General features: G+C 50.6%; 1 protein-coding gene across 2 annotated transcripts in view; it reads right to left on the minus strand.

Annotated features, from left to right (window-relative positions):
* MAMLD1 (mastermind like domain containing 1) overlaps positions 1-11,197 on the minus strand; it is a 56,646-nt gene extending 45,449 nt beyond the window's left edge. For both annotated transcript variants that reach the window (XM_035011982.1, XM_035011973.1), the window contains exon 1: positions 10,702-11,197. In XM_035011982.1, the coding sequence (XP_034867873.1) occupies positions 10,702-10,797 (96 nt within the window). In that variant the 5' untranslated portion in view covers positions 10,798-11,197. The remainder of the gene's footprint in view (positions 1-10,701) is intronic.
* Between the last annotated feature and the right edge of the window lie 244 nt (positions 11,198-11,441).

Raw genomic sequence — 11,441 nt, forward strand, 5'->3', positions numbered from 1 at the left:
TCCCCACCAGGAGGCTAGGCATTTTTCATAAAAGCCGAACTTCCCTTCATCCGGGGGGTGACAACACCAGTGGAAAACACAGAGAGACATGAACAACACCCAAGACCCCACCAACACTGACACTCCTTAGGCTGGCAGGCCGTCAAGTCTGGTGGACGTGTCGTTAATGTCTCTCTGTTGCCCTGGGCTGTGACTGACCCTGTCCCTTGCTTTCCACATCTCTACCCAGAGCACATACGCAGCTGGACTAGCACTCAGAGCCACCCAGGAAGGTGGAATGCAGCTCTCCTGGTGGCTCTGAAGCCATTTGGTAGGCTCTGCCTCCATACCACGAAGCCCCCAGTGAGGCCCCCAGTCTGGCTGATGACCACACATTGGACGGGAGGCTCTTATACCCTCTCCCTTGCTGTCTGGCCCCTGGCTCCCCAGTGCCCCCATGTTGTCCGGGACTCCAGATGTGGGCCCCATCTGGCAGTGGTTGGCTCCTTGCCAATGCTGATGGGATTGAGAGTGGGGACAGTGGGGAAGCCCCTGGTCTGGGCCCTGATGGGCTGAGTGAGTTTTTAGGGGGGCTGTTGGCGTATTTCAGGGATGGTACTTCTGGTGGCGCTGAGTTGGGATAACAAGTAGCCATTGATAATCCAAGAGCTGGAAACAAGTCCTGGATCATTTATGAGCCGGAGCAGTTTGAGCTGCGTGGAAATCATGCACCACATGGGGTAGTCATGGCACTCCATTCAGATAATCCTAGAGGCTTCTACCTCTGCTCAGGTGAGTGCAGGAGGGATTATCTCTCCTTACAGCAAGTCCCCACTGGATTGCAGATGACAGAGTCAAGGCCATGGTGACAGTCCTGATTTTGTGGGAGGCACTCCTCCCCATTGCTGGGACACCAACTTGAGTAGTTTAAACGGGGCAAAGAGAAAAATGGTTGTTTATTGCTCAGTACCTTCCCCTCTGTTCCCAGGTACAGATCTCTACTTTGTGGGGACTGAAACTTAACACAGTTTGGGGGCCCCTCTTTAGGAAAGAGAATATAACATTAAAAGAACAAAATTAGGGGTGCTGGCTGGCCCAGTCAATGGAGTGTCAGACTCTTGATCTCGGGGTTGTGAGTTTGAGGTCTATGTTGGATGTAGAGATTACTTAAAAAAAAAAAAAAAAAAAAGAACAAAATTAGGTACCAGGCCTTGGAAGGTTTGAAGGATGAGTCTTGAATCTTAGGGGCAAGGAGACTTCACTTTGGCCTGTGCCCCAACAATGAGTTAAGTAAAATGGCAACAGGCTTTTGAACAAGGCAGGAATTTCCTTGCATGAGAAACCAAACAGCTGTGTAGGTGGGAGAAGAATCCAGAGCCACCTGGTTAATCTCGTGCATTCTGAAGGTCACATGCTTGTGAATAAGCACATTTTAGCAGCTGAGTGCCAACTTGTGACTCTAAGATCTACTAACTGTCTGCAGATGTACCAACCACGGTTAGTAAAATTTAGAGCCAGGCTGTTTGAGCTCCGACACCATGGATGCAGAGGCTGGGAAGGGATATGGGATAAGGAGCATCATGGTTTTCCCAGCCTTATGGAGCGAGGTATGATTGACAAGTAAAAATTGTATATGTTTAGGTTATACAATGAGATTTTTTTTAATGATTTCGTATGCATATACTCTGTGAAATAATTTAGGTGTTCTTTTTTTTTAAATTAAGGCTCAATTCACAGAGCATTTAATGAACCTTTTTTAAGTGTGCAATTCAGTGGCGCTTGGCTCGCTCACAATGCTCAACAACCAAACTGGGGATAGTAGGGCCCACTGCACAAATCCGTTACAAGATCACATGCGTTTAGAAATGTAAAGCGAGCATAGTACCCAGCATGGTGCACAGGCCAAATAAATATTCTCTCTCTTTCCACTCTTGAAAATGCAAACACATTCTTGGTGGTCCTAAAATAGCCTTTAACATGGTTTACTCAGCAGCATTTGTCATTCGAGGGAGATCTGCCTTTACTCATTGGCTGTACTTCTGAACAGCTGTGGGCAAGGCTAACTTTTGTAAACCAAATCATCATAAAATGCAACAAGAATTTGCCATTGGAAGAAAAAGAATTTGCCATTGAAAGAAAAGCCTCAGTAAATCCTTTTACGAAGTCAAAGATCCCTCATCCAAACTTATGTGCTTTTTAAGGTGTGCACTTGGGGAGAAGAGGCTTTTTGGTAATGAATCCTAATTTGATTTTGCCCACAAACACATGCTGATGTTCCGTAGCCCCCAAGTGCACAGCAACAGGCGTGGGTTACATAGTGAAAATAATGACAATTTAAAATATTCATTTCTTTCCCTCTATATAAGTGCCTGTGATCACATCATGGAATGGGTCATATAACCTAAAACATTTCCCCTGCCTCGGGGGGTGTGTGTGTGTGTGTGTGTGTGTGTCTGTGCGCGCGCGCACGTGCACGAGCGTGTGGAACGGTGGGACGACAGTGATGGTAATGATTGGGGGGTGTCCCTAAGGATAGCTCCTTTTTGCTCTACCTCTCTGTTAGAAGCTGCACTGGCTGAGCCCGGGGAAGAAGACTCACCCTGAATTAGCAGAAACCTCAAAACTGTCTCCTTGCAGACATTTATAATGATCTCTGTCCACCCAGAAGCCTGAAGCTGAATTGCTGGTGGAAGCATGGGAGATTTCTGTTTGTTAAAATGCTGCCAATAAAGTAATTTTATGTCAGATTTAACTACAGGAAAGGGCAAGGCATTTCTCAGTTCCTTAGCTGTCATGAGGCTAAAATAAATAGGATGGACAGCAGTCGGCCACCGTACACTCAGCTCTTTGAAGCAGATGTTGGGGGCCGGCTTCCTGGAGGTATTTTGTAGTGGCCAAGTTGATTGTTCTAACCCCCGAAGGCTTGACTTAAAGGGCAAAAAGAGGCAAGAAAATGTTCAACTTTCCTGACAGCGTCCAACAGGCAGTCCTATCACTAGACAACTTAGGCACCAAAAGCTCATTCTAGAAAAAGAGGCAGTTAGAAAGTTGGCCCCAGGCTTCTGCCCACTAACTGTGCAAAGCAAGGCTGTCTTGGGGGCCCCAAAGAGAAAACCCTTAGAAGGAGCACAGCCCAGGGAGAGAAGCGGGGCCGCAGCCCGAGAAGGCCCTGCGGGGGAAGCTCCTGGCACGTTCCAGGAAGGCGGTGGATTAGAACTTGTCTGCGGCGGGAACGATCTGCTCAACTTGTCTATGAAAGGCCTCTGGATGCTGACAGGTCAGGGAGAAATGGAAGTTGTCGGAAGAACCAGGAACAGTCACTGAGGCAGGGACCGCGGAGGAGAGGCAGGGGGACTGAGCGGGGGACTAAGCCAGCTGTGGCATCGGAGAGGGAGAGGAACCCTGGTGGGGGGGGGGGCGTGAGGATCGGGGATTCTCGCTCAGGCGGTACAGAGGAGTACCCGCTTGTTAGGAGAAGCTGTGGCTTCGGAGAAGATGAACCAAAGCCCAGTGACCTGGATCAGGATACGGCGAACGTAGTCCGTAAAGACCCGAATGGTAACTATCTCAGGCTTGGCGGGCCACGCGGGCTCTGGTGCGGTTCCGCAGCAGACAGTATGTTCCTGGCTGGACGTGGCTGTGTGCTAATAAAACTTTACAAAAACAGGCTGCCGGCTGGATTTAGCCCGTGGGGCTGGAGTTGGCCAACCCTTGACCTAGAGCCTGGGCTGAGCATCTTCCCCCAGGGAAATCCGCTATTTCCAAATTGCCCTCCCTTCACTGCAGGGGGCCGCGGAAGTCTACTTTTGACAAGAGTGGCAGGCGACATTCTCAGAGCTGAAAAGCTTCAATATTTTGACTGTCACCCAAGTTAGGTGAACCATGTCTGAACTGGGTCTGAACTGGCCAGGTATGTAGCAGTCTCAAATGCCATGTTTCACCTTCACTGATGACAGGGCACCCACCTGCCTCGCTCTCCCAGCCTCTGTATACTTGTGAACAGCTCGCATCTTGTCTGCCAGATTTAAGCACCCCCTCTTCCCTCAGGCCTTCAGGGGTCTCTATGATAAGACAGCTTCACCTTCTACCTCTTTCCCTCGCAGCCCCATGCTCTGGCCAACCTCGAGGTCGCCCTGTTCGGCCTGCCGCTCTCTGAAAGCAAGAACCATTTCCTCCCCATCTCTGTACCCCCAGAGCACCTAGCCGGCATCTGCAGGTTTGAATCAACCATTGGAGCAAAAGGTTTCCTGCAAATTATCCTGTTCTTTCTGTTTCTAAGCACAAGGCCAAGAGACAACCGCTTTTCAGAAAGTGTGATTAAATTCACTAACTGGCCTAATAACCTTGGACATGCTCCTTCTCCCTTGTGTGTCCGTGGCCTCTTATGTCCAGCACAGGGGCTAGCCTGAATGATTTCTAAGGGACCTTCTGGCCAAGAGGAACAGTGGCTGCTGCTTATTGATCATTTACTATGTGCCTGGGCCTGAGCCTTGAGTGGACTGGAAGATCTCAGGGTCCCAGGAGGATGGGAGGTGGTGGCAGGGGCAACCACGCCTGGGCCCTCAGCGGTCAAGTCCAGCAGCCTGTGGCTCATGGCTGCTTTTCTAAATTTGGTATTTGAGGGGTTGGAAATCTGGTGAGAAGGGAGGAGGGAGATGAGGAGGAGAAAGAAAAGGCAGGAAGGAAGGGGAGGAGAAGGAAAGGCGAAGGGGAGAAGGGAGGGTGCTAACAAATTATTCTATGTTGACTGCAGAAGTCAGAATCTGTAGCCCAAACCTCAGAAGCACCTGCTTCCCCCACTCCCCCGTGAGGTCTGGAACTCGGCACCCCAGGGGCAGCTGCTGACCCAAATATCTGTCTGCAAGCGCAGTTCTATTGAGTTCTTCAGCTGGGGATTTCCAGCAAAAGCAAGAGGCCTCAGCCAACACAGGCCAGCCCAGATTTTGGGGAGCCCCAGGCCCTCATCTTCAGGGCTTGCCCCCAGTTGCACATACCCTAGATGGGGGGTGAAGCATGGGCTGCCGCTCAGCTGGGCTCTTCCACCGCCCCGGCCTAGGGTCCAACAGAGTCTACTCTGCTTCCCGGGAAGCTCAACCTCCAGACACCTGTCACCTCGGGCCTAATGTCAAGGAAGCCAGGGGGCAGGGGCCAGGCAGGAAGGCAGGCAGGGTAGCATGGAGCTCCCGGATGCCAGCGGAAGCCAGCTGCCAAATGGAACTCCCTCCCGGCGCCCTCCCTTTCAAACAGACTGCGATTTTCAGGTCACCGGTTTGCTGAACTGGACTACCCAGGCAGGACCCAGATGCGGCGCCCAGCGGTATCCTGCCAACTGAGCAGCGCTCGGCCCAGCAGAAGGGGTCGTTCTGAAGGCAAGGCCTCTGCCTGGTGGCTGCCCTGGCTGAACGTCTGAAGCAGGAAAGGGCCCTTCCTGCAGGAGGAGGAGGAGGGGGAAAAGGGAGCGAGCAGCTGCGTGCTCCGTGGGGAGGATCCCCAAAATAGAAAGGCGCATACGCACTGCAGGCCTTGACCCAGAATGCTCAGAGCTCTAGCACAATGCAGCCCTCCTCAGCGCAGAGAGACTGCTGCTGGGACTGAGGTGTCCTCAGGGGTCCTGCGTGTTTCTACCTGAGCTCCAAGGACACGCTTCCCACTGCCTTCTGAGCCAATGCCATTCTCTGATCGTTAAAAAAAAAAAAAAAAGTGCGAACAGCAGTAATACCTTGTGGGCTTTAGACTGCATTCGTATCCACATCTTGGTCTTCGTCATCCCAGAAACCCTGACGTGGGCAGAGGTCGGATTATTAACCCTATTTTACTGGTGTGGACCTAAGCCCAGACACTCATGCAAGATTCTTAGTAAGTGTCAGGGACAGCTGCTGACCTGGTGAGCTGGTCCCTGGACCACCTGGTTTCTGGAAGTGGGGCCATACACCTAACTCCCCTCTCCTGGGGCCAGACCCGCACCTGCAATGTGCCCAGCCTGCAGGAAGCGGGGGACACTGGGCTTCCAAGAAGGCCGTTTAGACAACTCAGCCCAGGTCCTGGCTGGCTGTCCCTATCTCCCTGTAAGGTTTTAATCAGCCGGCTCATTGCACACAGGCTGGGCTGTAGACAGTGCAGTCAGAAGGTTCCAGAGAGCCACCAGGATGATATAAAGATGTGTCCACTCTACCTCTGTTTATGGGCTGTCTCTGCCACTGGGATGAAATCTCCAGGCCACCTGGGACTCTGGTCCGCTGCTCCAGCCTGAGCCCCGAGAGTCATGCCCAACCTGCAGATGGCCCTAACGCTCTGGGTTCCTAATCTGGGAATGGGAAGCAGCAAAGGAGGAGGACCTTCAGAGTCAGGGCACCTGGAGTTGAGATCTGAATTTCCAACCTACTGACTGTAACGCTGGGGAAGTCCCCGCGCTCCGTGAGCCTCAGTCATCTTGTTGGTGAAGTAGAAATATGAAGCCCCGTCTCCATGCCACGGGAGCAGATAAGCTAATGTATACAAAGTAGCTCACACGAAAGAGTCACTCAATTCTCCCCTCCCGGTTTCAGGGTAGGATAAATAGAACTACAGAGTAGGACCGATTTGTCCGCGGTGGAGGAAGCCTGGGAATAGTCTGCTCTTCGACTGGAAACTGCTGGAGCCCAGGGTCTAGCACAGGGCTGGGCACATAGGACAGACCCTGGAAATGTGGCGGGAGGCCAGAGACAGGCCCTCCAAGCTCAAGAGGAAAGGGACGTGCTCAAGATTTCACAAAATGCTAGTTCCAGGTCTCCTTACTGAGTCCTGTGCTCTTTTTGCAAGGAAAGGCAGGTGCCTCCAAGGACAATGGATACAAATCCTGAGCCCTGATCACATGCCACAGCAGGAGGTGAATGGCCCTCCCCTTACTGGGTATTTCTAAGATCACCAGTCTAAAGAAGAGGGACAGATAGGATGGGGTCAGTATTTTTATAGCCATCCCAATCTCCATCTTCCCTGTTGCACGCAGGGCTCCTCTCTCCTGCTTGCTCAGCCCCACTTGCATTTGGAGGTCAGAAAAAGAAGAAGAAGAAGAAAGAGAAGGAGAAGGAGGAGGAGGAGGAGGAGAAGAAGAAGAAGAAGGAGGAGGAGGAGGAGGAGGAGGAGAAGAAGAAGAAGGAGGAGGAGGAGGAGGAGGAGGAGAAGAAGAAGAAGAAGAAGAAGAAGAAGAAGAAGAAGAAGAAGAAGAAGAAGGAGAAGAAGAAGAAGAAGAAGAAAGAAGAAGAAGAGGGAGGAGGAGAAGAAGAAGAAGAAGTAGTAGTAGTAGAAATAGTGAGCAGTTGGTTTTGGTCAGTCTGTGGGCGGAAAGCAGGCTGCACTTGGGGCCACCCGAATGAGGGCTCTTGATGTAACTCCCCACCTTCTTGATGGGCATCTTCTTGCAACTCACTGGATTTCTCAGGCCTTAGTATCCTCATCCATAAAGAGGGAGAATGGTTGGAAAATTCAGGAGGACTACTGGGCATGCCAACTCACCGTCACCTATAGCGAGCCATTTAGTATCATTACATGACAAAGCACAGAAGATGGGCAATGAGCAGTGTCTCCTTCCTTCTCCAACCGTGTGCCCTGAATGCCCCCATTTGGTCTGGAGCTGCTCTATGAATGGACCAGGTGGCTGCTCAGAGCTGGGGCATCTTTACACCTGCAGTGGGTGGAGACTGAGACAGAGGTGACGTGATGTTTTAGAGATTCTCACACTAGTCATCAATCAACCCACTGGTCTGGGGGAGGAATGGAGAGCTTAAGTTCAAAGGGAAGGACCAAACGTTCTGCCTCCTGTTAAAACTCCATATGCTGATGGCAGAGACTAGATGCCTTATTAACCTTGGGGGTGGGGTACCCCAATGTTCAAAAGGTAAAACTCTGCTTTTCTCCAGATCATGAGTGTCATTAAGCAATCACGTTGCTGAATGAAGGAGTGAATACTGAAAAGGTGTTTGTGCCGCTGAGATCCCTTATGATGACTACTCCTGCCTGATGTGTGCTCAGTGCTTGGGGATTTTCAACGTACCCTATGACTTCGGCCAAGTTGCTTAACCTCTCTGAGCCTCAGTTTCCTGGAGATAGCCTCTTCGTCGGGATTATCTTACAGATTATGGGAGATAATTCTCCTAGTCAGCGCTCAATTAAAGGTGACTATTCTTACTCCTGGTTCATTTGACTTTTGCCCTCAGGGAGGGCAAAGGATGGACAAAGTCCCAGAGCCATTTAGTAGCAGAAGCAAGACTAGAATCCAAATGTCTTGAGCCCTTAGGATGGTCTTAGGATGTACATTTCCTGCAAGGGGGCTTTCAGTTATTCACATGAAATAGCTCAGGGCTATTTAAAAGACTTCTCCTTTGAGACTGATAGAATTTTATTAACAGAACTTCACTTGAAACATGTTTTTGTTGCTGCTGCTGTTAGTTTGCTTTTTGGGAAAGGATGAGAGAAGCGGGTAAGCTGAGCATTTCGATCAGATCTTCACGTGAAAGACGCCAGCCCCTCACATTCTGGGCTCTGCAATAACTCGTCTGCACAGCAGGTTTCATGGTGAACCGGCAGGCCCTTCTGCATCTGACCTGTCTGTCTCTGTCCCTCAGACCACAAACACCCGGGCTGCTGAGATCCTCGGTGTGTGCAGCTGAGCTCCACGTTAGCATCAGGTAGCTTCCTGAGGCCGCAGAGATGTAACGACCACGAAAATCCAGCTGTGCTCAAACCAAGAAGTGCCCTCACTGTGGGCCGATGGTAACAACAGCACCCAGCTTGGCCAGACTCCGCGCAGGCCCAGCAGGCCAGCCAGAGGAGCGGGCTCCTTCCATGTCATTCCCTTCAGAGACCACATGCATCTTCCAAGAAGACACATGTGCTTTTTACTGCAAAGGAGACTCAGCTGGGAGAGTTGCTTTTGGAGGCTGAGGCATATTTTTTTGGATCCCCTCGACTGGGGCAAATCCTCGGTCTTCTAGGACAACTTAGAATTTTGGAAACAGGTAACTCAGAGCTAAGGGCAGAGAACACGGTGTGCCACGGAGGAAGGAGAAGGACTGATTTTGATCAAGTCCAAGGTGTGACTCTAAAGCAATAAATGTGAAAACCTGTCCGGCGTTGAGGTCTACACTGATCAAAACCAAAGCAGTTACTTGCCAGTCACACTCTTTTAAAGGGTGTTGGTGGGGCTCAGGAGGAAAAGGGGAAGAGGACCCTTGCAACTACAACCCACCCATTCCTCCTAGGAGCAAAACCCAGTGTGAAACAGAGGAGAAATTGCAAGTCACGCCCAAATGAATCTGGACTCTGGATGCATCACCAAGAGGTTTTCCTTCACTGACTCAGTTGTTGACCATAAAAGAGAAGCAAGAAATCTAAAGGGTAGGGGCGCCTGGGTGGCTCAGTCATTAAGCGTCTGCCTTCGGCTCAGGTCATGGTCCCAGGGTCCGGGGATCGAGCCCGCATCGGGCTCCCTGCTCCGCGGGGAGTCTGCTTCTCCCTCTCCCCCTCCCCCGCTTGTGTTCCTGCTCTCCCTATCTCTCTTTCAAATAAATAAATAAATAAATAAAATCTTAAGAAAAAAGAAATCGAAAGGGTAATTGAGCTGGAGGTTAGAGATTGCCTTCTACGAGATGCCTGTATGAAGGGCTGGCAATGTGGAGGACAGGCGGCTGGCCAAGTGATGGTTCCATGTCTGCCATCCCATCTGACTGCCATCTCTGTGAGCGGAGATTTACAGTCTGTAAATGTCTATGTACTCAACTGGATACCTCATTCTCAATACACTGTTGGTGGCAGACAGTGAGGAGAAACAGAGAAGCAAGATTTCAACAATCTCCCCCCACACCTGTGCACTTACTGAAAGTGGATCGCCCTCGGAATGGGAGAGGCCAGCCCTCTAGTTATGTGAAATGACATTACCTCAGAGCCCCGAGCTCCCAGTTCTCTGAACAGGAAGGAAGCAGACCCACGGCTCTATAAGAGCCATTTCCTCTCTGCTGTATTAATTTCAGAGATTAAGTAAGCCACTCCTCTGTGGACCCAATACACTGAGATAACAGCCATTGTGTTTGCTGCGACTCCTACTAACGGAGCTAATCTTGGTAGACTGGTGATGTTGCAGGCTTTTAATGTCAAATTCAACTAACCAGCGGCTCTCATGGTCCCATCTATTGTCCTGGCTCCTAGAACTACTGCTGGAAGCCCTAGCCCTTAGTTTCAGACACATAGATGAGGTCTGGGTTCCAAGGAAGGAAAGGAGAAATTTGTCAAGTGGGTTTTTTAAAAGAACACCAGAGCCAGAGAGTTTGAATGGGAATCTCTTTCTGTGCCCTACTCACTGGCTTCCTGTTCTCGGTGGTACCAGGAAGCGAATGCAATATATCTCGTGTCTGTCAGTTCCACATTCCTGGTTTCTGTTGAGAGAAAAAGAAGGCTTTTCTTCCCTTGCACTCGTCCTTTCTTTCTACTTGAAGGGGTGCAGTGCAGAGATCACTAGACTGGGAATCGGGATGCATCCTTGCACTGTATTTCCTGCTCTTCCAGAAATTCGTAAGGGGCAAGGTCAGCTCATCTCCTACATCTTTTCTAGGTCAGATTCTAGTTCCTTACATTTGGGGTTGGTTCCCTGCCAACAAGTTTGCATAGAGAATTTCAATAACACATCTCATGTTCAAGTTTAAGATTAGAAGCATTCAACACCCCCCTCCCCCCAATAGCCCATTGTCTGACCGATTCCTGGAGCTTTCTGGGCTCCTGACGATTTCCCACCATGGCGAAATGGGGAACCATGCTCTTGATTACAAGCCGACTTTTCCAGTCATCCATTGTTTGACCTGCAATTTTATTCTTGACTCTCCAAGGCGCTTCCCAAACGACCTAGACACAGGGCTTAGGGAGACAAAAAGTACACTGTCTTTCAGATATGAAGATGAGACCATTGACCCCGTGAATCACAGACTTTCACTCTGAGGACAGGTTTGTTTGGAGTCAGCCCCATTCCCTTTCATGTCTCTCTCCCCACCCCACCACCCTCACTGAACCCCTTCCCACCCCCAGGGATGGGGGGCACTTCTGTGAAGCCGTTGGCTGGGATGAGATGGCAGTCCCTGGCCATGGCCTAGAGCAGAATTCACTGGAGAGTGGAAGGACGGGTGGAGAAGCAGCCTGACGTAACTAAAATAACACTAGGCTTAAAGGCAAGGAATGGGGATCTTAGGTCTGGCTTTTTTTTTTTTTTTAAGATTTTTTATTTATTTGACAGAGAGAGAGACAGTGAGAGAGGGAACACAAGCAGGGGGAGAGGGAGAGGGAGAAGCAGGCTTCCCGTCGATCAGGGAGCCCGATGCGGGGCTCGATCTCAGGACCCCGGGATCGTGACCTGAGCCGAAGGCAGACGCTTAACGACTGAGCCACCCAGGCGCCCCAGGTCTGGCTTTTTGTGCGTGTGGTATGCAGTGAGATCTGGGGAA

Source organism: Mirounga leonina, unplaced genomic scaffold, assembly GCF_011800145.1.
Source record: "Mirounga leonina isolate KUSES-001 unplaced genomic scaffold, KU_Mleo_1.0 Mir_101799, whole genome shotgun sequence".
Lineage (NCBI taxonomy): Eukaryota > Metazoa > Chordata > Mammalia > Carnivora > Phocidae > Mirounga > Mirounga leonina.